Source organism: Embiotoca jacksoni, unplaced genomic scaffold, assembly GCF_022577435.1.
Source record: "Embiotoca jacksoni isolate LCO1_2020_lvr unplaced genomic scaffold, fEmbJac1.0.p SCAF_13, whole genome shotgun sequence".
NCBI lineage: Eukaryota > Metazoa > Chordata > Actinopteri > Embiotocidae > Embiotoca > Embiotoca jacksoni.
The window spans coordinates 6434091-6459996 of NW_027185263.1; the positions used below are offsets into that span (position 1 = coordinate 6434091).

The following is a 25906-nucleotide window of genomic DNA, read 5'->3' on the forward strand; positions in this document are numbered from 1 at the left end:
ACATAGTTAAAATACAGCTGTCTACTTTACCAGGCGATAAAAAAAAAAAAAAAACGTTACGCACTTGGCATCAAAACTTTACAGCTTCGTTTGCCAAGTGTGTCCAGCAGCGGAAAGCAGCGCCAATGCGAACTCTCGTTTTGTGTCGGTTTAGATTTGCTGCCATGGCAACAATACCCGACTTCTTTCACTCACGTTGGAATGAGGGCAGGCTGGAAACTCTACTCACTATCGCCCCCTTCAGGTGTGGAAGGGTATTACGAGAGCCGACGGGCTCACAAAAACTCAAAATCTAACAGCTTGTTTGACACATGACATTTTCTATTAAATGTGATGTATTTAAAAAAGATTACAGTAAATGTTAGACTTACCCTTAAGGCAGAAACACAGGACCAAACATTCAAGAGGTGGGGAAGTGAAAGATGTATTTTAGAACCAGCAAAACAGCTGTGGTTCATGTGTGTAGACCAGGGGTGTCAAACTCATTTTAGTTAAGGGGCCACATACTGCCCACTTTGATGTCAAGTGGGCCAGACCAGTAAAATCATAGCATACATAACGACAATATTTCTCTATGTTTAAATCATTGGTGAAGGTTTTTGGATGATAAACCCTGTTTTAAGGTCTTTCTACAATAAACCAGAAACATAAAGAGCAAAAACTCAAGACATCAGCCCACTGTTTATCTTCCCCGGCTCTCCTCTGCAGATTCCCTAGCAGCGAGCGCTGCTGCCTGTGACAACAAGCGCTTCTGCCTCCGGAGCAGACGTTGTTTACGCTGTTTTTGAAGCAATTACTGGATCGATTAAAAAAAAAATTACAAAACATTTGTACTCATAAATATCCATATTCTCATAGAAATGCAATTTATGTCTTTCTGTAATTTTCCCACTTAGCAGAGTCATCCGGCGGGCTGAGCTGGACCCCCTGGCGGGCCGGATCCGGCCCGCGGGCTGTATGTTTGACACCCCTGGTGTAGACGGCACTCTTGCATTGCCCGTGTTCTGACAGTGACTTTTAAATTTAGATTGATGCACGGTGTAGTGTGTGTGAGAGTGGTTAACCTAAAGTAAGTGAAAGACATAAGTATAGGGAGCTTTATACGTGCTGAAGAGACACGTAGTGAAACTATCAGGTTTGGAAGCTCAGAGTTCACACACATTCACACACCTATACTTAATCACAATTGAGAAATGTAGTACATGAAAAGTTAAAGTTTTAAATATGGTGTAGCAAATTTCCAGGTTGATGACAATGTGCTATGGTGGTATTTTATTAAGCATCATAGAAGAAGGCATCAGAGTAGATTATTTATGCACGAGGTCTCCAGAGATTCTCCAAAATGCCTTTAAATCACAGAGCCAACCCCGAGAGCAGTTTTGAAACAAGTCTATTTTGTGCTGCAATAAATTGTTGCTTAAATTTTGGCAGATTAATTTTTTTTAACTCAGGATATAATTAATGATAACCACCTTTAAACAGCATTTCACTAAAAGGCCTCTAGCATTTACTGACCTCTTTTTTTCATGAAGCACAGCAATCTAAAAATATTTGGTTCAGCTGCCCTCTTACCTTCAGGTTAAAAGGAAGAAAACATGCACATTTGCTTTTTTACTAAATGATTATTTGTATGACGTTGGGCGGTTGCAAGGCAACCAATAAAAGTTTGACATCCCCCCTGCCTGCCAATATTATTTTCAAACTTACACATTTGAAAACTACAGCTAACACCTGTCAAGAAAGCGAATGAGATTTTCCTTAAGGTTAAAAGTTTTCCTTTAAAACATCTCAACCCAATTTATCATAATGAAGTATTAAATTTAACTAAGATTTCACTTATTCAGGCAACTGAAGGCGTTTATTGGAGCAAAACCACAACAAACACTTGAGCCGAGTCCAATCCTAGTAAGGTAAATGTGTCTTATTTAGCTATGCTTAGTAGATATAAACCAGCACAAAGGCTTAATGTCTCAGAGGTTTTATTGTTTCTCTGGAAAAGCCAGACAAGCACCACCAAAGGCTAGAAAATAGGAAAGCTGTCTGATAAGATGACAAAACGTAACAGAACAATATGGCTCACCTTCAATGTATAAGACAACACAACAGACACATTACCGTCTATATGAAAACATCCGGCATTCAGCAGGGTGCAGGAGTCGTCTCACAATGTGATTACGTAAAAATAAGCGGCTGCCCAGTGATAAAAATCGAACATAGTGACAGACGTTTGTTCGATGCCTCTCCAAAAAGATTTGTTTTAAAGCTTCATTACACAGATAATTGCTTATTTACTGTCCGTCATATCAGACAGAAAGAAGAATGGGAAAGAGAAAAATGACAGGATTAAACTTTACAGACGATGAAATTACTTTTGACAGTGGCGACCGGGGTTCATGTCCCGAGTCCTGCAGAACAGAATACAAATTCTGGTGTTATACTCACACTCAACCATGACGGAAAATAAAAAGTCAAAACTGCATGGAAAGGTTTAGATATTGTCTTTTTTTTACAGTGCTGAACCGTTAAGCACGGAGTTGTATCAGTGGGATAACCAAAACCGGAACCAAAACCCAGATCTGAATGTACCGCAACTGTGTGTGTGTTGTTTTAAAAAGAAAAGAAAAAAGGAAGATAGACGCAAACTTTTCAGGTCACATTAGTTTAAGGGCAAATTCAGCAGTTGAAAAAATTCAAAAACTGAGATGTTTCAAATCCCCACCACCAATGGCTACAGGTTTAAGAATAGAGGCGTTGATTATAAAACACAAATACACTTCAGTGTTTTGTGGCTTTGAGTCAAAGTAACAGATTTTATGTTCACATTTCATGATGAATCTGACTCTTTAACAAACTATGCACTGCTGAATATGCCCCCATGTGTCAGAGAGTGACTGTTATTCTAATGGACCAGATAAACCAGAGTGTCCCCAATCTCTACAGTGACGCCGTTATCAACCAGGGTGACCCTCTTCTCCTCCAGGTTGACGTTGAACACGGATTTGTTGGAGATGGGCAGTTTGCCTTGTTCCTCCTGTCCCAGCACGGGCACCTGGCGAGGCCCCAGCACGGGGTCCTCGTACCTCATCAACTTCACTCTGGACAGATCTGGTGGAAGTAGACGGAGTCAGAGGTGAGGCAAGAAGAGACAAAGATATGAAGGAAACACAGAATAAGTGGGGGGGGGGGATTGGTGGAGGTGAGACACAGCAGAGGCATTAGGCAGTAAGAAACAATGACAGAAGAACAGAGAGGGAAAAGATGAAGTTAAGGAGTGAAAATGATGAGAGCGATGGAGAAATCAGAGCATAGTGGGGAAGGAGGAACAAATAAGGAGGAGAGGCAGCAGTGAAGAGGGAAAATCAGAGATAAGACATTATGGACAAAAAGCAGAGGAGTGAAAGGGAAAACTGACTACAAAGAAAACTGGGTCATATATTGAACTGCTTTTTCATAAGCTAATGCGTTTAAACATTTTCTTTTCAAATTTGCAAGCATGTTAAAACAAAATACAAAACTAAAAGCAAACATGAAAGACAATAGAGAGCAGCTAAAACAGCCCATCATAGAAGGAGGAGCGCCTCGTGTTGAAATCACAGCAGAATGCTTTCTGAAGTGGTTCACGCAAATATGATGAAAGATGGGTGATGCTGGTTACCATGGGCGTCAACTGTCATCACATAATGCAGAGAGCTTCCTTTGAGAGGTAATGACGGTCAAATGAGAACCATTTTCATGGCACCAATCGAACAATTTTGTGCTCCGAGAGCACTGGGAATGCAAAGTGGGCTCTCGTTGGCCACCACCCCTAAGCAAGGCCCTTCCCGCTCAGTGATTTCAATTTACAACTTTAGGAAGAGTCCCCAGGCTTCCGAACTTCTTCCGTTTCACAATTAATTGAAGCCTCTGTGCTCCTGGGAACACTCAAAGCTTCAGAAATAGTATTATCCCCCTGATCTACGCACAGTCCTGTTGCAGTGATCTACAGAGTTCCTTGGACTTCATGGCTTGCTGTTTGTCTTGACATAAAGAGTGAATTGCGGGTCTCTCTAAACTACATCCAATCAATTCAATTCATCCCAGGTGGACCCTAAGCAAGTTGTAGGCACATCTCAAGGATAATTAAAGCAAACAGGATGCACCTGACCACAGTTTGGAGTGCCACAGCAAAGAGTCTGAATTATGGATTTTCTTTTTCTAGCTGTTTTTCCTGTCACTGTCTCACTGGAGCCACTCCCTTCTGTAAGTCCTCCTGCACAATGATGGCAGATGAGAGAGAATGGAAAAGAATAGGAGGGCTGACATTGGACAACAGACCCAGTGAAGATTTGGCTGTTAAAAATCAGCTACATAAATATGTGTCTTAATTAGCTGAGGCACCGGGACATGTGATGTAACATTTTGTACCAATAGGATGAATAATCTGTGAGCATCCTTATCAATTTAGACCCAATGGTTACAAAACATTTTAATCTTAGCTGAGTGACTATTTTCATTCTCTTTAGACAATAACATCATTTTTTGTATATTAAAAGACCCATTTGGGGTTCTTAATGTTAATTTATGATGCATATCAATATTTCTTACTACCTTTAATGATCCTGTTGACTTTGGCCAGCCTGCGGATGATGCCGTCTCTGGTGTCTCCCTGTTGGATGTAAACCTTTGTGGAAAACAGGCCGCTGGACGGCTGAGGGTTGACCAGAGACACACACACTCCAGGCTGGAGAGACAAATGTACAAAAACAAAATTCAAATTCATTGTCGAGTTAAGTGTACAACAACCATTTTGTTCATCACCGACACATAAACGATGCTGTGAAAAGGCATAAAGTCAGATAAGTACCAACAGAGACAAACACGCACACAGATACAGGAAATAAAAAAAAATAAAAAAAAAAGAACAAAATGAGGACAAATGAATGAGCGAGAAAGAAGCTCAACATTATCCACCAACTTTGAGCAGACAGCATTTACCTCTGATCTGAAAACACTGAACGGTTTCCCCGGGCAACACTCCTCCTTCACTTTGTCATCAGCTTCAGAAGCAAACAAGATGTCAATCTGCTCCAACTGTTGAGGAGAAATGATGTGGAAAAAAAAAAAAAAAGAGAAGACAATTAGCTGAGCAATGTTGTGCATGAGATAGTATGTACTCAGGTGTGTTTGGTATGCATGCTGGCAAGTGCTGGTGGAGTTAACCAGGGCCCAGAAGTGATCAAAGACTTAACATCCGGCTTTACACAAGTCTGTCACATATTCCCCAGGATAGTATTTCAGTGAGAGCCTTACTAGAGTCAGTCACAGAATAGTAAACTAGCAGAGAACAAAAAGACTATTCTGGTATATATTACATTGAAAATGCATGAAAAAAAAAAAAAAAAAAAAGCCTGTTGTTTGGTTCCTTGCGAACTATGCTGGCTAACGTTGGCGTGAATTCAACAAAGACCATCTGGTATTAAAATACCATCACAAACGTTTGAAACCACACAAATCTCTTCTGCTGCTCCTTTTTAGGAAAAAACATTTGTAAGGTAAGTAATATATCACCCCGTTTCAGTCCTACTTGATGCCACGTATTTCTGTGTCAAGGCTTTTTTGTTGAAAAATGTTTGTATTTATTTATTTATAGCTATAATTTATCAGAACCACAGGAGTTTCATTCACACTTTTAGTTTGATGTGAATTTGATGTACAATTTTACTTTTCTGTTATATATGAGCTGGTTTCCCCAAAGTATCTTTGGAACTTTGGGTTTTATTTTTTGACGAGGCTAAGCTTTTGTGCAGACAAAAGTATTAAGGGATTTCCTGACTGACAACCAAGCTCAGGATTATCTCAACTTCCTTTTGCAGAAGTAGTGAAACTCAGATTTAAAGCCGAGGTATTTGAGAAAACTGAAATGCCCCAACTGCATGTTACAGTTTGACATTCATGTGAAAACAAACAGAACCGAACCAAATAAACTTGTTCACTTTAAATTGTGTACTTTGGAAGGACCCGAGACGTTGTCTTTGCTGCTCAACACTTTTAGTATTATATTTCCAGCATTGTTTAATAATTGGTTGGTTGGAACAGACACTTTTGAGTGGGGTTAAGTGACAAGTCTGATTTGAGCATCCTCTCATCTTTTGAACAGAGTAGTCCTCAGGACAGTGGCACAGCAATTGTTATTGATGATGAGATTTGACAGCAGTTAAGGTGCCTGAAGGCATCAGGCCGTCATGGTGTCTATCTACGCACCTGTCACTTCATCCAATTCTCTCTATGTCTCTATCTGCATCAAAAACTGTCACGTGAAAAACATGCTGTCTTGTTCCATTTCCAAATGTGTTCTTCACAGCATTTACACCCACCTTGAAACAGATGCCAGCTCAGTTAAGATGATTGTTTTCATTTTTTTTAGTGCTTTTAGTGAAATCGAATCACACATTTTAGCTGAATGAATGTCAGACTGAAAAACATAAATCACTTGGGTCATAGACCATCTCTTTACTTGAATTCAGCTTGTCAGGTTGGATAACCAACTGCCAGTATCTTAACTAAAACAGGAGCCTCACAGGACCTGGCTTTTATCCCGCTTCTTTTTTAACACTCCATACTACTGAATATAGGCACGGCCACGTGTCTTGTCAAATCCAAACGTTTTCGGATGACACCTCCCTAGTGGGTCTACTTAACCAAGGAAATGAACAGCCTAAAAAAAGTGAGATCAAATTATTTGTCGGCTGATGTGATGTCATTTTTGAAAAACTTTTGTTTTGGGAAAACCAACAAGCTGTCTAAGTCTCCAAGTCTGAGGAGTGTTGGATCCCAAAGCATACCTCCAGAGAATTGGTCAAGTAGACCAAGTTCTCCATGAGAACTGCCCGCTCATCAAACTCCAGCTCCAGATCCAAGACTCTCGGTCCGTTCTTCTCCAGGTTCTCCTAAACAACAGAAAGCAGAACCCATGTGGTCAGAATCACAGATACAAACGTAAAAAAAACCGTTCCCAAAACTAATAATAAATGATGTCGATTCTTATAACAAATAACCAGGATTTTATTGATACATTTTTATCAAACCAGCGGCTGGAAGAAAAATAGGAAATGCAGCGTTTCATCTAATTACTGGGAAAAAAAAAAAAATCCTGTTTTAGTTTACAATTCTGCATTACACACGAGGTTCGTTGTTATGTTGATGCTGCTGCTATGAGATTAGTATGGAGGAAATAAAGCTTTGTGAGAAAAAGATGCTAAAACAAACCATCAAACAAGGAGAGCCGGGAAGAGAAAACAACTTGAAAGCTGCGAGACCAGCTTGAGAGACAAACCGTGAGCGAACACAAAGCTCATCATGACTATTTATTAGGTTCATTCTGTTTGATCACTGCAGTGAAACTGCACCTGAACACAGCCTGGAGCACCTGAGAGATATGACACCTGGAATTTTAATGAGCAATGTGCTTCTGATTATTTATTGCCTACTTGACCTTGAGTGAATATATAGCTCGATATAAACAGAAACAATAACTGCGTTGATGCTTTATTTTTTATACAAACATTTTCATTTTTACCATCTTGTAATGCCCAGGTGTATCTGGTGAACACTGCTCATAGATCAAAAGGACTCCTTAACCTTAAAAGTGATGCACTTTGCAGTGTGATGGGAATTTAATCTGAATACAATGCAGCCGAAATATGAAGAACTGTGAACCAAGACGTACAAACCTGCAACCGAGTTGTTTAATAAATGTTGCAAACGAACAGGAAGAGACTGAGAAAGTCTGAAAAAAAAGTGTGTTTTGTACTCTTTCAATCAATAAATCCATTGAACTCTGTGGACCTCGTATTCCTGGAGTTTCTTTGTCATGTCAATGTAACACTTGTTCAAATTGTTTCATCATATTGGGGACAATGTTGTTATTGTTTGAGCAATAAAAAATAAAAAAAAATAAACTTTTGAAGATGCAACATCAAATCTTTCAATCGAATAACCAGAGCAGACTTTAGACTAATCTGGAGCGGCGTTGTGTGCAAACACAAAAGATAAGCCACCTCAGAGAGACATTCTGTAAACAGCCTCTGCAGAGCAAACAACACAAACACAAATGAGGGCAAATTTATCCTGAATTGTGGTATTAATTTCAAAATTTATAACAAAAATATAATAAATCTGTATAAAAATTGACAAAGGTGGAGAGGGGATTGGATGTGCCTTTACACAACGTCACCGCTTCACCAGGTTTACCTTGATCATGGCTACAAAAGGCATGACTCTCTTCATGTATTTCTTCAGCTCAGGCAGGGCTCCCAACTCGCTTGCTATCACTTTGTTGTCTGGAAGGACTCCGTCGTTGCTCTGGAAAAAAAAAAAAAAACAGAAGTGAGAAACTGAGCCAAACAGGAACACAGAGAGAGAGAGAGAGAGAGACTGAAAAGAAACGTAACATTATCTCACATGATCATTTAATACGCAAATATGAAGTTTGATTTACACCTTGTAGTGCTTGCCGAGCAGGGATAAGGCACTGTGCTGCCATGGAGGGTAGCTCTTGGCCACGTAGGTGTTGCAGTGGGAGGGTTTGGCCGGGGGGATGGAGTCACCTTTCTGTTGGAGGGAAACCGGATTACAAAGAAAAGCATTTCAGATTCATATTCGTTTACTCGTATGGTAAAGGTACACAAGGCGATATAACCTCAATGGAAAGCAAACTGTGTTTGGATTATTCAAGAAGCCAGCTGTTTGTGTATGTGCGGGATCTTCTGCAGCGAAGATGGGGATCTGTGAACTCATTTTACATGACAGCTGTCAAATCGACTCTAGTCCTGTAGCCAATGTGTGTTTCCACAAATGAGTCCTGATGACACACTTTATTACACTGCAAATAAATATTTAATTTAAAAAAAAAATGAGATAAGAGCTTTTTACTACTATACTTGGCATATTGGGCAGTATGGGAAAACTGCTGAATAAATGCATTTGTAGGGCTTTTTTATTTGAACTATGTCACTTGAACCAAAGATGAATATTGCATGTGTTGGTAAGGTTAATAAAAATAAAATCACTCTGATTATTATTTGATAATCAGCTTTTTTTTTTTAATGGACTAGTACACATTTGCACAGTTTTGTGCTGTGTGACATTGTGGTCAGATTTCCTGTTCCACTTTTCCTGGCTGAATTCAAACTCCTTTACCAACATAATATATCTGCCTCCTTAAAATACATCACATATAAAGACATTATTATAACGATAAAAAGACAGCCTATGCTGTCTTTTCTTTCCTTTTCTTCTCCCCCCCCCCCCCCCCCCCCATCATTCTTCTGAACCTGCCTCCATAGCAACAAAACATTTCCAACAAATCCATAACAGTGGCCTGAAAGCCTGAGATATCGGCCGTTTTAGATCCCGTCAATACTTGTTTTTCTTTCTTCTCAGCTGCCTACAGCCACTTATTGAGGTGCTGAAGTGTTAACAAACAATAGATTAACTTTTCTGCTGTGAACAAAACAGACTGAAGTCTTCCAGACGACACAGGATGCTGCTGGACACAATATCAATAATCCACCGCTGCTACATGACAGATTAGGAAGTGTGGACCATGAAAAAAAATAAATGGATGTAATTCCAAACTTGTAAAATACAGGAGTTTGTTAAGCAAAAAGGCAAAAACAAATCTTTAGTAGTAGAATATGTTATTTAACAAAGCTTAACTTTTACTTGTGAAGTTTTATTTGGAAGGATTCAGATGATAAATGGCTGGTAAACCTAAACTCTACTTTAGGCTGCTGGTGCCTGATCTTTTCAGGGCTTCTTATTGTGCAGTTTTATATCATTTTCTGCATCACTGTGCTCCACATCAAACAACCATCAAACTGTTAAACAACACCTGAGGGAGAGAAAACGCTGACAACATTGCTGCCTGCTATTTAATTACAATTAAAACTATTAAAAAGGAAATCAATTCTGAAATCAATGTTAATTTTCAGTTAATTTAAAAAGCCATTATATGAACAATGAAGTACAGTGGCAGTGAAGCTGCATATGTTACCTTGGTTTTGGGGGGAATCATGTACGCTTTGAGCCGCAGACGGAGGTCGTGTGCCGTCTCCATGAGGTACTGAGAGGAACGAATCAGGATCTCGTCAACTGGCCCGGCAACAGGCCACACAGCTTTCATCAGAGAGCCCGTCTACCGGGGAGAGAGAGCGAAAAGGAGGCATGAGGAGGCAGTGAGGGGGAAATAAGTTGTTTCCGTGATTTAGTAAAAAGGATTTCTTTGTGTTAAAAAAAAAAAAAAAAAAAACAACTACAGAAGTTTGAGGCTCACTGGAGCTTTGGAATCCTATTAACGACACAGCCAGAGGTCACACTGCCATCACAACAAAACTAGCAGACACCACATTAACTGGGGATGTGCACAACTCCCATATGTGATGTGTGCACCTCTGTCTCTACTGAGTGCCTCTCAGCTCTTTACCTAGTGGTGCTGAACACATGGTTGAGGGAAAAAAAAAATAATACTGGTTGTGGGGTTTTTGTTGTTGCTAAGCGACAACTGAAAAACCTCTCGCACAGCAGCGCTGCCTCATATTCATAAATTTCAGTGTTAAAAATATTCAAGGCTCTCTGTGCTATTGGAAACATGGAACTCTGCAGCCCCTTTTCCACCGACAAGGAGCTGGTGCCTCATCTCGAACCGGCTCCAAGCATTTCCATTGAAAAAACAAGGTGCCAAAAAGATGGAACCAGCACTGCTCCAGAAGACTGCTGCTCCAAAAACTGGAAACACTGATTGTCGGTGGCTGTGGGAGGGTTAAGGACCAAGAGGAGAATACTCAGTTAGTCTGAAATGCAGTGGAATCTGAACGAGATGTTCAGGGACAATCGGAAATTCCACTGTTAAATACTCAATGCTTTAAAAATGTGACTGTATGGGAACATATTATGCAAAGGCAGTTTGAAATACAGAGAAACACAACTGCTCAGCAAAATCATTGTAAATTTTGTCCTGCAGATTTGGAGGAGATTCTGTAGGAGATTCCCATGCTGCATCAATAGCACAAATACATTAGTGCTAACACGAAAATACAACATGCCACTTCAGTCCCTACAGCTCCTCACACTTAAGTTTCTTTGTCTACAGCGCATTTATGCAGAATATATTTGTTGGAGATTACAGTCAGTCCACATTTATTATTTTCATGAATATTTCATAACCCAACCCAATGTCCAGGTTCCCACCGTTTATCACGCAACGTTCGGTTTCCAAGCCTTTCCAAATGTGGACAAGTTCTCCAACAGTGCCAAAGCAGAATTGGCCCTGTCCTCATGGAAAAGAGGTTTAATAATTTGCTTCATACTGCAGTGAGAAAGAGCCGGCTCCCCGTGGACATGTATATCAACGGTGGGAATATGTTAGTAGCCATTTCGCACCAGTAAATGAGCGCTGGGACCATTGCTACTGCAGGCCAACATGAACCTGCAACTTTCAGCTTCTCGCTCCCGGGTGTGCTCATGAATGTAAATGAATAAAAGGAAGGTAAAATGTTTCTTTTGACTGTATTTCTGGTTTACTTGAAAGTATACAGGTGAGATAAGAATGAAAGACAGAAGGGAGGAGAGGATCAAAGTCAAATTTGAAACCATTCAGAGCCCACAGGCAGCTCAGAACATGAAAACCACAGCTTGATGCTAAATCCATATGTTTCTTACCTTGCCCAGCAGACCCCACGTGTATTCACAGAGGTGTGGGCAGATGGGGGCCAGCAGCAGAGTTTGTCTCTCTATGAATTGGAAGACAAGGTCTCTGTGCATGCCTTCAATGGCCAGCTCCCGATATTTATCTTTGGCTGCCTGAATACACACATAAATATACGTTTCAAGGTTAATACGCATGATCACGGATTTTTAGAAGATTCTTTAACCATCTCACATACCACCTTCAGATTAGCGAATGGAGCAAATGTACAGGATAATATTTGAATCCCAAGTTATGTTATGCTACCAATTGTTTTAGCTGCTACGGCACAACAAAATCGCATAAAATGCTTAAGGAGCACATCTGTTTTCAAGCTCTAAAGATGATCAGAAAGATGTTTTGTTAAGGTCTAGGAGTATGTTTACCTGGAACTCGAAAAAGCCGCTCTTCAGAGCCTCTTTGTACATCATCCTCTCAAAGTGCTGCTCCGTCTTCAGGATGCCTGCGTTCATCTCACTACAAAGGACACAAAATTCTTTTAATCAGTCCATAAAATCTGTTTACCTTCACTTAACTTATCAGCAATGAAATAAGCAAAAATATAACACCTAATTATTTATGGAGAACCAGCCAAACTTCGAAGGACTATCTTACTTCTAGTTACTTTCATTTGAAGGCCAAAAAACCGCAGCATCTTAATTTCACTTAAAAGAAATTTCAAATTCACATGAACTCGAGATAAACTCCCCTAACTTCAAAAACTTTGTATGCAAACCTATATATTGTATCCGACTAGTAAACATGTGATCAATATTCTTCTAAATATAGAGTAGAGCTGAGATGATGTGGAACCACAGAGAAGCAGACCAAAAATGTACCGACTACAATTTTAGCAGATGACAAAAGGCTAATTGCCTGATCAATTCTATAAAATTCTAAACATTTATTGGTCTCAGTTTTATTTATGCAAGTATTTATAGCCTTTCTCCATCTCATATAATATGAATAAATAAATCATTTTGGGTTTTAAAAGATGACACTTTGGGGTCTTTGTTTTTAATGATGGGTGTTCACTTTGTAGACGAAACTACTGACAACTAATAAAAGAAAAGCCAAAAGAATAAAAACGGAATACTTCAGGCTCAATTTTCTCCCAATTCAACAACCAAACCATGCTTGTCACGTCTATAATAACACCTACAGACAACATGGCATATATCTTATTCTTCAAGGGCATTGAGTTGTCAAGGTTGAAAAGCAGCTCTTCATTCCCTGTCTCCATAATCTAAAAAAAAAAAAAAAAAAAACTCTCTATATGACCTTGCTTCATGTGATCATTTTACTTTAATAATTTATTCCAGCTATAGATCTCAAAACCTGTCAATCCAAACCTAAAAGTCTAAATGAATTCCTCCGTCTACCTGGCAAAGACCCTATCGTTGAAGGTGTCTGCAGGTCCCGTCCTCAGGTTGTTCTGGTTTGCAATCATCTCCTTCACCCACTCCACCCAGGTGTAGAGTCGCAGGATGCCGGCGTCGGCCATGGTCTCGACAAAGTTGGCGTCCTCCACTGTGTCCCCAGCATCGGCGAGAGCCAGACGCATACCTGAGTGAGGAAATGAAGAGGTGTGTTAAAACAGCAGGCAGAACAGCGCAATATAGAACAAACACTTCGCACGGCCAGGTGCTTTTCTATTTGGGTCCTCTATTCATTTGATATACATTGAACACAGCACTTCTTTTTCTCTTCTGCAGAATACTTTTCGACAGGTAAACTTCAGAGGCTTTTTGGAAAATTCCTCAGTCGGAGAAAACTTCAGATACCTGGCAGACATCACTCCAAGCTCTTAGGCAGGAAGTCAACTTAATGCATCTATCTGCTGTCAGACCATGAAGTTGTCTACTCCCAGGGCAGTACAGCTTCTAGAGACATGTCGATCAATTTATTCAGCTCAGTCAGACCAAAAAAAAAAAACACAACAAAGGAGGAAATAACAACCAAAAAAAAAAACAAATGGGACGGTTTGACTAGTCCTGAGGTACACTGAGGGTAGGTGGGATACCAGGTTAATCTGTGTACCACGCAGGTACAGATGAAAAAGATCAGAACTAAAGACATAAAAGCAAGTAAACATCCAGAGATGAACAACACGAGACTCGAATTCTTCAAATATATAATCATCATTAATAATGTCAAACATAACCGTTTTAAAATTACATTTTCAGAAACAACTTCTGCCACTGAACATCGAGTTCAACTCTTGATCTCAGTGAAAATATGATCTTCCTCTCATATTCCGATACATATTTGATGTTAAGAGTCCATGCTTTTGTTCCGTTCTGTATTTTGTTGACCGATAAGGAGCTATGGCCTCTCTGGAATGAAGATTATTCAAATACATAAATATAAATGATTGATTCGAACACTTCTATTGCAATAACAGCATCAACTTGTCGGACATTAATTTTATGCTTGTGGTGGATAAAACTTATTGAATATAAACTCTAATTAAAGCCTGCATAATAAACTTATAGTACACTATAATGGTTCTGACATATGCAATAGCTCATACCACCCAATACCAACACTTTAACTTTCTTATGAAGATGAGGATAAAATATGTTTATGGTATAATCAAGTGTAACGGTGTGAAAACACGTTGTAATCCGTTCTAAATGTACAGCCGGTGTGTTTTTCTGTCACATTTTAGCATAGCAGGACAGAAATATTGAAAAGAAAATCACACGAGATGAGTAAAAGATAAGAAACAGAAGGAGGAAGATAAATCAAAAAGAAACTGATGTACCGTCTGCTGAAAACTTCTCAATGGCTTCAGTGAGAGTGAGGAAGTTTCCTGTTGATTTGGACATCTGGTAAATAAAAAAACCAACAACAACAAAAAAAAAAAACAGACATTAGCAGCTGGACTCATTCATGTCTGCACACCCACACAGGTTCATTGCATAGCACACGGCAATAAAACTATAGATTTACACTGTGTTCAAAATTACAGAAAAACAAGTGCACAATAGTAAAAACGGCAAATGGTTCTTCACAGCATCGAATGCGCATTTATTACTGACACAAGAAGATTCGTTTTTAAACACAGCTTGCTACAAAATGTTTTAATACAATGTTGTAAATCAGTTAGCAGTAGTACAAGCAAAAGAAAAGACCTTTGTCTCTTAAAATGATAATCTCACAAACAAATTATAATGTAAATATAATATATACACATTCACAGTTTACACCATTCATATTTGACAAACCTTTTCAGAATTGAGAAGCAGATGTCCATTAGCTCGCACTGCTTGTGGCCACTTCCCACTGTACACGAGAGCAAATGTTCTCATTAATATAGTCATACATGTATATACAAATTATTCCTGTGGGTCCATAACTTCAAATTCGATTTTGAGTTAACACAGAAACTTTCCCTCTTCAGCAGCTGAATGTAAAAACAGCCTTCGAGTTTAAAACTCCACACAAACATCCTTCAGCACAGAGAAGCTCAAACATTCAGCTGTCGGAACAAGAAGAAAAACACATTTCTGAGTGGAGACGGATTTCAATATAATTTAAGAGCTCCGAGAAGTAAGCTAGACGTCCCCTGACATGTCAGCGCTTCTGGTGAAAGGCAGGAATGTACTTGTTTTGAAAATAAGGTGAAATATCAGGACATGGTTAGCCTAGTTTGCGAGCGATGATAAAGGTTAAAAGCGGGAGTACATCAAAACTTGCAGACTTCTTGTGTTAAAACAATGATGGCCGCCTGAGCTCCGTTTCATCTCTTTGTTGATTAATACGAAGGATTACGAGGTGTTTGTCACTTTTCTGTATCCTGATAACTGAAACGGAGCACATTTTCTGGGGCCCGCCTAATTGTTTGTTCCCAGGCAAGCAGCGGAGAGTCCCAAAAATTATTGGTCCAAGTTAAAAATTGATTCCAGCCCATCAACCATAAAAACTGACTGACACTTTGGTTTATGCATGTTTAAAAACATTTTTTTTTTTTATTAATGAGCTTCAGAGATGCTGGATTTTGTTCAGTGCTTTTGCCAAAATGTCAACTGACTCATTTTACAGTCAATCAGATATGTGGAAAATGCTTTAATCTAAATTAAATCACAATCATGCTAAAAACATGTATCCACACTTTTTCCCCTAAGCCCTGACAGTTGTGGATTATAACATGAATTTAGCCCTTCACTTATTTGCCCCTACTCTCACTACTGGTCAGTAAAATGGGCGAACTCACCCGTCTTTGGGCCAAATAGCCACATGGTTGTACAGGTAGTAGGACAGGTGGTTGGGCACCAGGTCTTTGCCGGACACACGGACGTCCACGGGGTACCAGTACTCAAACTCCCTCCTCATCCTCTGCAGATGCTCTTTGGGGATCTGCGTCTTGGGGAAAGGAGACGTCTTGAAGAAGATGAAGTCCCAGACCTCTCTGGTCATCTGCTCTGGCCTGTGGGACAGAAAACAAGGAGAGAGAATGGAAAAAGAATAGTCAGGGTTAGAAAGAAGGATGTGATGGCTTGAAATGAGGTGAAAAGAAGTCATTAAACTTAGTGTGAATGTGTCTTTTCATAAATTTGTATTTGCCATTGTATTCTTCCCTCTTTGCTGTTATATTTCAGTGCTGACAAAGAGATGAGAGTACTTAAATAAATACTGAGCTATGAATTTCTTTGTGGATGAAGACACGGCAACAAATCCACTGAAAATAAATTCTGAAAAGCAACACCTGTTATCTAAAACGATCATATTAATGATTATTAATTCAGATACATTTCTTAGAGGGATTCTTCCATCCTTCAGTTGAATCATGTGTATGTTTGTTTGAAGGCAGAGAGAGACAGAGAGGCAACACAAACAGATACACCGTTACGATTTAATACTTGTTTCTTGTAGTGTGCGTGTGTGTTTTGTGTGCATGTGGGAGTACTGAGTCCATACTTGATGCCAAGTGGTGAGGGTCCCTGTCCATTGAGCACACCTCCCTGGAGGAGGTGGGCTACAGTGTAATAAGCCATGTAGATGGTGGAGTCTGATAGTGACTCAATCAGCCACTGCTCGTCCCAAGGCAGCCGCGTTCCTATGGTAACCGGGGAACGTGCACGCGTGCGTACAGACACACACACACACATTCAGACAGGCAGAGAAACACACACACACACACAGACACAATCATGAACGTGAACGAGGAATGAATTATCAAGGAAGACAATTGCTACCTCGTCTGTATTGACACAGTGTTTTGTTGTATTTGCCATCTTGTCGAGCTGGTTACACAGTGGTGCCGAGAAATACTCTAATGGAGAGGAACGGCTTCATTGTGTAGCTCATTGTGAACAATCTGAGATGTAGCCATTGTCACAAACAAAACAAAACCACAAGTGGCTAACCTGTTGTTTTGACAGATACTACAGCAACTTCAGCTTTCACTCACTGATTTTTGCCATTGTTTTACTAAAATTGTAATCTTCAAATTTTTTCAAGTTATAAAAGACAAAAAACTCAACCATGTTAAAAATTGCAAAGCTCATGATTGCAGGATCTATTAACAATTTTAAATGAAAATTAAGTGAAATTACTGCAAGATTGAGCAGTAATTTGTTTTCATAAGCAGTGGACACATAATAATGACATTTGAGCGACATTAAATATGACATTTCGATAAGATCAACTAAAAAAAAGAAACATCCCTACTCTTGCATGACCTATTGTTTTATGCAATTGAAGTTAAGAACAGAAAAAATATATTCTTGGCAGAATACACAAATAAAGTTCACAAATACTTCACTCTTTGGAAGTTTGGGAGGTGTTGCAGTGTGTGAATACTTTAAGTCTGGGGAACAGTAGATTTTTCTGGATGAAAGAAGTGAACCTGTACAACTTACTTTTGTGAACACATTAATCCAAACACAAATTTTGCTTGCATGTTTGCACAACTGCATGTATATTCTTGTTTATCTTTCCTGTGTAATAAAAACTTTAAGTCATATTATGGGATTTACAGATAGATTTAAATTGTGCACTCTACTTTGCTATAATAAAGCTGCCTGAGAATAAAACTTTTCAAGCACCTACTAGGTTTTTAGGCAATGACCCTTCAAATTCTCTTGCAAATCATACATTGTACTTTTAATAAAAAAATATATATATTTTTTTAATATAAGACAAAAAACTAAAATCTTGAGGCAAGTGAAACATTTTTGAAAATGCCCTTACAGTAAGATATCTGAGCAGTGTATCAGACAACTTGTCTGCTGCTGTGGTCGGAGAGACTTTGTGCTTCATGTTCTCAAAATGTGTGGGGAGATGTATACAGTGGGAGTCTACAACAGGCCTAGACTGTACTGCACTGTCCTGCACTGTAATGCCAGCTGGCCCTCAGTCTGCATCTATTGTGTATGAAAAGAGGCGGACTGTTGCTAGGTGCTTTATTATTAGTCCTCTGTCGCCATCTACAGACCAAAAACATCAACACTAGTTCCAGGAGATTTAACTCTGAGTCATCTTTACCCATCAAAACTAAAAATATCTTAAATATCCACTGTAATCCTGCCACATTGTAACGGGAACCACTTACCAAGACCGTAGGTACGAGAGCAGGCGTGCTCCTGTAGCCAGGCCAAAGTTGCCTCAAAGTTTCTCCGGGTCTCCTCGCCAAATCTGGTCAGAGAATTTAAAATAACATGAAGGACTTATTCATCTTTTTAGATGAATTGTAAAGAAAAATTAAAAATGTCACACTTACAGACAATAATGTAAGTAAATATTTTTTCTATACTTCATACCAGATATTCCGAACCCTCACAGGAGCCCTGACAAGCCGGCACAAACACTTTAAAAAGGCTAAATCTGACATGAGCGGTCAGTCTTACGTCTCCAAAGACTTGAGGGCTTCTTTGGTCTGCTGCTTCCACTCAGCATCCCCATAGTCCAAATACCTGGAAGACACACAAACAATATTTGCTCAAATCTTATCGGTCACTGAAAAGAGCATCAGATATTCAGTGCATAAAATAGAAACGTCATCATTATTTATTTAACTTTTGTGACGAGGATGAATGAAACCCATTTAACATAATTATGAGCAATACTCCAAAAAAACCTTGAGTTTACTTCTCTTCCACTCGTATCTATAATAATACAGTGTAACTTTAGATCCACTCAGTTCAGACAAGTTTGTTAAAAACACTTTATGGTTTATTATTGTATTCATTTGATTCTTGTGATCAGAGTTTCTGTAGCACTTACCATTGGTCACAGAGAGCCACCACACACACATCAACTGAACGTGATATGACCGGTTTCTCTGGCTCCATGTAGATCATGGCGTCACCCTGTGATAAATAAACACAGATCCAACATCATTCAAAATAAATATAAACCAAATTCCACACCTCGATCAAACGGAGCACGTCGGCTCTCCGTTAATGCACGGACAATAAATATTAAACATAATATAAGTCTGAATTTAAAACTGTACTTTATCTTTGCGTGTTAGAAACAGAAATGCCTCACCCTCTCCACCATCATCTTCTGGATGGGCTTCTTGACATCCTGGACCTTCTGCCCCTTGTAGCCGTCAACCAGCATGATCTGAGACAGAAATTCATTCACAGAATCTCATTCAGACTGAGGTCATTCTTTCACCCTAAGAATAACTGGACCACGCATCTGTTGTGTTTTCTACAATCAAAAATGATTATAACCAGCTCAGTGGGAGGACAAATACTCAGTGTACACATACGCAATGTATGCATGGCCCCTAGCAGGTTTTGCATACCTTTTAATTCTTATTCCTTTCAAAGTCACAGTGTGCTGACAGTAAGGGTCGCTGGTAAAGTGGATTTTAACATTACTTATGTCATGATGCCGTGACAGGAGGGAACAGGGGCTTAGCTGGAAAAATGCTAAGCCTCGTCTATATGTGCGTCATTTTGTACAAATTCAACCTGCTATGTGAGAGCAACACATGATAATAAACTAATTAGCCTGTCCTTAATTTATGAATTACTTAATTTGTGTCTGAGGGATATATCATATAAGCTTCAAACCAAAAGGTAAATGCACTGGGGGTTTGCAGAGAGGTAGCTTTCTGCTGATCTGTGCAGCAGCTTGTTGTGGGTTTTTTTTTTGTTTGTTTTTTTTACTTGTTCAGCACTAAGGGCACTTACCCCTTCATAAAATCCCTTCAGGTAAACCTTCTCCTTGGCCTCAGCCAGTCTCTCTTTGTCATTCTGGCTCTGGATCTTCAGCTCATCACACACCAGAGGAGCAGACAGGTTCCCATAGCCTGGGATCTCTATGATTGGGACCTGACATGTTCAAACACAAGTATACAAACACATTAAAGACACATTTCAAGAGTGAATTGGTCAGTTTAGTGCAAATTGAGTTAAATCAAACAGACTTTTACTTGATAGGCTTACCGGCTCAAAGGGCAACACCATCTTGTCCTCAATCCCATACTTCTCCCGGAGAGCCTTTTGGAAATGGAAGAAATAATAGTGATATAAAAAAAAAAATTAAAAATGCTAAATGTAGCTTGTGCTTAAAAAGAGATGTTAGTGATCATCGGATGTCCTCAGAACCCAGGGTTTGGTTCACTTGAACGGGCTGTGTCGTTTTCTGTTTTCTACGCAGGGGAATTCTGTTCGGGTAAAAAGGCTCGCGGGACAGTAACACAGTAGCAGTTTACTTATAGGCCTGTGGAATCACCTGTTTGTTCTTGATGTCCCTGAGAGCAGCAATGTCATCCGGAGCATCAGAAGGGACACTGGTAACTATGCCAGTACCTAAAGAAAACACAGACAAGGCACAATGATATTACTTCGTTCAAAATATGATCAAAGCTGTAAAATGGCCGATGCTGCCACATTTCTTCAGCTGCCACACAGCTTCAGTGGAGTAATTGACTGACTGCAAAAACTGGACAATTGGAACCTAAGATTTACTGTCACTCATTACCCTTCATAACTTTTAGAAACAGGGTGACACACTGAGCATGAGAGAGTCATTCATATTGAAAGTCTGACATTTCAACTTATTCATTCAGAAATTCCAATTATTACTATTTACAGAAATTCATCAACAGGACACATGAATATGAAGAGACAAACTACACACCTCGAGCAAAACGGATAATACTGACTCGCAACAGAAGAGAGGCACTCTGAAAGTAGGTCCATTTCATATGTTTGCAAACATTTCACCCCAGGGAAAGAAAGCACCCATTACTTCCATCCTTTGATATCACAGTACAACTCTTTTGAATTCTACTGCTATTTTAAGACCCTCGTACTTTTCCATACATCTTGTTAAAGAACATAAAAAAAACCAAGATGTAATGAAATAAGGGATAAAGCTCAGTGAAGATTCTTAGCAGAGAGTAATACCAACAAGAGCTGGAATGAATTATCTTTATAGAGACAATTAATACATTTCAAATAGCTTTTGCTTCGCTATTTAGTGGCTGTCGGCTACATAGGAGAGGAAGGTGCCACAGTCAAGGATATCCCTACTGCTATGAGCAACACTGGCAGAGGGAGCCCAACAACGACTACAGCACTTTCACCAAAGTGACAAATTTCTGTGTTGAAGAAACATTGAACGGTGAATGAGAACAGTGAAACAGCAGCGGACCGTGAAATGTCTCCAAAGAAATGTGACCAATGAATCTGATTTAAGTTTCTTGACTCGTACCTTTGTCCTCCTTGATGGTGAGCATGGGCAGAGCGTAGATGACCTTGTAGGAGGTCAGAGGAGCACTCAGGGCACAGCCAAGGATGTCCTAGAAGCACAGAAAAAACATTAGAGAACCTGATTTGTTTTACATTGCAGAAACAAAAGCATCCTACTTTATGCTGCTTGGAAAATATGACTAACTTGTTCCTTGTTTATAGGAACATATGGAGTACAAACAATATATATATATAATACATGTAAATGAATATTCTCTAAATGCAAACTGCTTGACTGGTTTTACATCATATTATATAGCAGCATAAGCCTTATACCATTAGACGGAAATAAATAAATTCAAAATAAATTCGAATGAATTTGCTGTGGTTGGGAGAAACAAATAAACAAAAGTAGTACCTGTCCGAGTATTTCCATGACCACTGGCACCACTCCATTCTCCTTGGTGAAGCCCTGGAAAGACATGTTCCTGGCAGACCTCCTAGTGCAGATGAAGATGTCTCCACCGGTTGTCTCTAAGGCGACATACTTTATGTCAGGGCTCACCCAGCAGTTGGTCTGACCGAACATGGTCTCTGGTCTCAGAGTTGCAGCCACCAGGAAGATGTTTTTGCCTTTCATGGCACTGTGGGGAGAACAACAAGCATTAGGTGTTTGCTTCTATCTCAAATGAAGATTTAGTGGTACAATTTATCACGATGAACATAAAAACTTGTTCGTTTAATATTACAGAGTAATAAGTACTAAGAGTACAGTGTTTGTGTCTTATTACCTGCTAGAAAAGACCGTGGATTTGAATTTTGCAGTGTACGGTTCAACTATCTTCATCTTGATGAGCGTGTACTCCTGAGGTCCAACTCCCTGTAGGGGTAGAACAAATGTTGCCAAAGAAAATCAACTAATTACAGCTATTCAATCACCACAGTTTACACATTAGATGTTTTTTGTGCAACAGTCAGTAAAACAAGCATTTGTAAAATTTTATATTTGGAATACTGGTGAGTCAGGTGAAATAATTTGGTCACTGGAAGAACTGAAGTATTGTGACAAATCTGTGGTTCAATAATTATCTTTATTGTACAAAATGTAGTCTTGTGCGTCAAAATTGTGGCAAAATTGATTTGAATGATCATCCAAAATAATATGACAATTTAGTTTTTCAGATTTGATAAATTCTTCTACTGAGCTGGGTGAGTCTACCTCTCCTGTTTGCCTGTCATGGTCCATGCACGGCTGTCCATCCTTGGGGGAGTAGATGGTGTACCTGCAGACGAGTCCCAGAGAGCCAAATTACACAACTGAAAGAAAACTCAATCCAACATCAAATGAATTTATCTGAGGCTCAAGACAACTTCAAAGTCAGTTATCTATCACGGACTTTATTCTATTATTTTTACTTTGCTTTTACACAATAAAAACAAATGACAATAATACAGGACACCGACAGCATATGATTGATAGTGATCGCAACAAATATAAAGTGTTTTTACTTTCCTCAGGTGATCCCTACATTAAGAACTGTATCACAGAACAAGTAAAAAAAAAAAAAAATCTTGCAGAAAGCTTGATACCACTTTACCTTTTCCCAAACTTGATCTTTTTTCTCTCTTTCAATGTGACAAATTGCCACCTGACGAAGGAGTCGTAGAAGGGGTTCACATCTGTGGTAATGAATGAACGCCTCCAGTCCACCTAGGAGGTAATAACATAATACCCAGCTTTAAGCACTGCTGACAAACACGAATGACTTGCAATGGAAATATAAGTATGTGCACGTCGCTGTGGTTTTCTAAACTATGCCTCTTCTTTAAATGTTTAAATAATTTTGGCCCATGACATTGAATGAATTGTAGTTCACTCCTAATGTGACTCAAAGCAAGGTTCAGACAAAAGCAGAGAAACACAACCGGCAAAAACAGTTGTTTGTAAGAGTTACATTATTATAATTAGTCACCTTGACCCCCATCTGTTTGAGGTCTTTGACAGCAAGAGGAGGGAAGTACTCCAGCCAGTGATCAGCATCGCAAAATTTGATAATCTCCTGGTCAGTCAGACCCAAACACCTCATGATGTCCCACTGGAAAGTGGTGGTTCCAGCCTTGGCTGCTGCTTTACTCTAAGAGAGAGATAAAAGAGAGTTAAAAACATTGTAAAAGTGATGCCAGGTGTTATGTGGGTAAGAAAGTGTGGAATAAATCCCCAAAAAGAAATGCTCAAATCATCAAAACATCAGACTGACCCCGTATTCTGTTCAGTAGGTTTGATGATAATTTATTTCTTTAAAATTCAAGCTAATAAAATCCATGAGTCAGGTTAAGTTTTTAATATGGTTGTACAGACAAATATGATACAAAATTATCAATGAAAATGTTATTTTGACTGCTATTCACAGTTTATATTATGAGGTTTCCCTCATAATTCATTTTTAAACCCAAATGTTACACATACATGGGTTACTGCTTTTAATCCAATTGTCACTTTTTGTAAAAAAAAAAAAAAAAAATAATAATAATAATCTAGTAAAAAGTATCTCAATGGACAAAAACACACAAAATTCACTGTGAAAATGCCAACAATCTCGTGATGTTTACCTTCTTGCCCTTTGCTTTGTCCTTGATGATGATTTCATCAGCTGCCTGTGGCTTCTCCTTTTCTTCTTCGTCCTCATCCGGAAACTGTGGAGGGTTTCCATACAGCTCCATCTCTCTCTTCAGCTTGTCTGCACAGGCCTGATGGATACAATATGGTTTTATGAATAAAAGAAAGACAAGGCAAGTTTGTGACAGTGCACTAGTAACAGAGAAAAACTATAACTAAACTATAACTAAACTAAAACTATAAAATGTTGGCCCTGGTTAAATGAAAACCGGTTCTCATTTTGTTTGCTTTGATTGTGTAGGACATTGAGAAAAGAATGTAGTTGGTGATGTTGGGTGTGTTTGATGAAAAGTGGTAAGATAACAAAAGAAAAATATGTACACGATTTTTATGGCAGATGGCAACAATTATCATACCAACGAAAATGATTTCCGGCCTCTTGCAAATACAGAAACTGCACAAATGTAAAGGACTGTAAAATAAAAAAAATAAAATAAAAACACTCACTTTGATTGGCATTCCTGTGCAGTGCAAACCGAATGGGAAGAGGCATTTCTTTCCCTTTAGAGACTGATAACCAACAGCAAACTGCAGGAACAAAGCAGAACATCAACAGCTCAGAGCAGCAGTGATCTCAGTCCATCCATCAAGAGACAATAATATCTCTGTTCACCTCTCTCTGCGTCAATATGCAGCCTTACCTCACACTTTGACAAGCTGAACGTATGGCCAAGATGCAAGCGGCCATTCATGTAGGGATATGGGAAGGTGACAAAGTACTTGTTTTTGCTGGAAGGGAATAAAACAAAATAAACTTGTTAATTTGAGTCCAGAAGGGTTTTGTATGTGGTATCGCTATCAAAGTATAGTGCTGCAAAACTGGGAAATGATCCGGGGCAACCAATTGCTTGGAAGGTGCGTCCTGTGTATGTTATCTGCACCATCTGACCTAAACTGAAAGCTTCACCCACACATACAAAAAGTACACCACACCTTTGATGCAAGGATGATTAAGAACAATAAGTGTATTGCAGTTAAGTCGTACCAAGAATATTTTTGTAGAAGGAAGTACATCTCCACAAATCGCTGACATGCCTGAGTCGTGCACTCTATGTGAACTGATTTGTTTACAGATGTCCTTGCAGGTGAATATTTAAAAGTATCTTCCTGGATCAAATGTGTCAAAGACTATGAATCTTCAGGTACAGAACACTGGGTTCTTTCTGATAGTAACATTGGGCAGCTACTCACTTTGTACTTTCCCCCACTGTTGTCGGCACATCATTCTCAAACGCTTTATCCTTCTCCCATTTCTCCTGGATTTCGAGTTCAATCTTTCTCAAAAAGTCCAACTTTGCTGTTCCTTTCCGCTCCTGGAATACAACGTTGAACAGGTTTATTAAAAAAAAAAAAAAAAGCAATATGTACTGCGATAGCTACAAGTGAACTGAATACTAATTATTTCAAAGCAAACAAGAAAGCAGCTGGTGTCTCTGTGATTTCTATTTCTGTAGTTGCCTCGACAGCTCGTGTTAGCTGACTAAGCTAACAGCTGCAGTAAGTTAATGTACAAAGATAGAAAACGAGCACTAACCATCCTAAAATGTACATAATTCGTGAATTATACATACCGCCATGCTGACCAAAAAGTACGAGCTGCTCACTGTGTTGTCGTCTAGAGAAAAGATGCAACAGAACTAGTTTCCAGTTTGACGGGATCCCCACGCCGCCGGTGCCTGGCTGATGACGCCAGCAAATCAGCTTCCCGCGTGGGTTTCTGGGAAACGTAGTTCGTATTTACGTTTCAAGCGTCGTATTGTTGGATATCTGGCAAACTGGTGAATTGATTCGTGTTATCAAGATTCTATTCATCTTGAAATTTTAATCCACAGCTCAAAAATAAATAAA

At 39.2% G+C, this 25906-nt stretch overlaps 1 protein-coding gene across 1 annotated transcript; it reads right to left on the minus strand.

Moving 5' to 3' along the window:
• Positions 1-1962: 1962 nt before the first annotated feature.
• Positions 1963-25752, minus strand: LOC138196217 (leucine--tRNA ligase, cytoplasmic-like). The gene is made up of 32 exons (XM_069146051.1): positions 25630-25752; positions 25250-25371; positions 24700-24787; positions 24506-24586; positions 23992-24129; positions 23355-23516; positions 22980-23092; positions 22601-22664; positions 22173-22261; positions 21800-22025; positions 21404-21491; positions 20420-20496; positions 20131-20184; positions 19876-20016; positions 19220-19297; positions 18953-19038; positions 18577-18642; positions 18282-18364; positions 16646-16784; positions 15942-16154; positions 14953-15010; positions 14490-14553; positions 13105-13288; positions 12109-12199; positions 11698-11838; positions 10034-10174; positions 8479-8589; positions 8230-8340; positions 6822-6926; positions 4975-5070; positions 4588-4720; positions 1963-3105 (listed from the first exon to the last, which is right to left on the minus strand). The coding sequence occupies exons 1-32, from the start codon at positions 25633-25635 to the stop codon at positions 2900-2902; spliced, it is 3555 nt and encodes a 1184-aa protein (XP_069002152.1). The 5' UTR covers positions 25636-25752; the 3' UTR covers positions 1963-2899.
• Between the last annotated feature and the right edge of the window lie 154 nt (positions 25753-25906).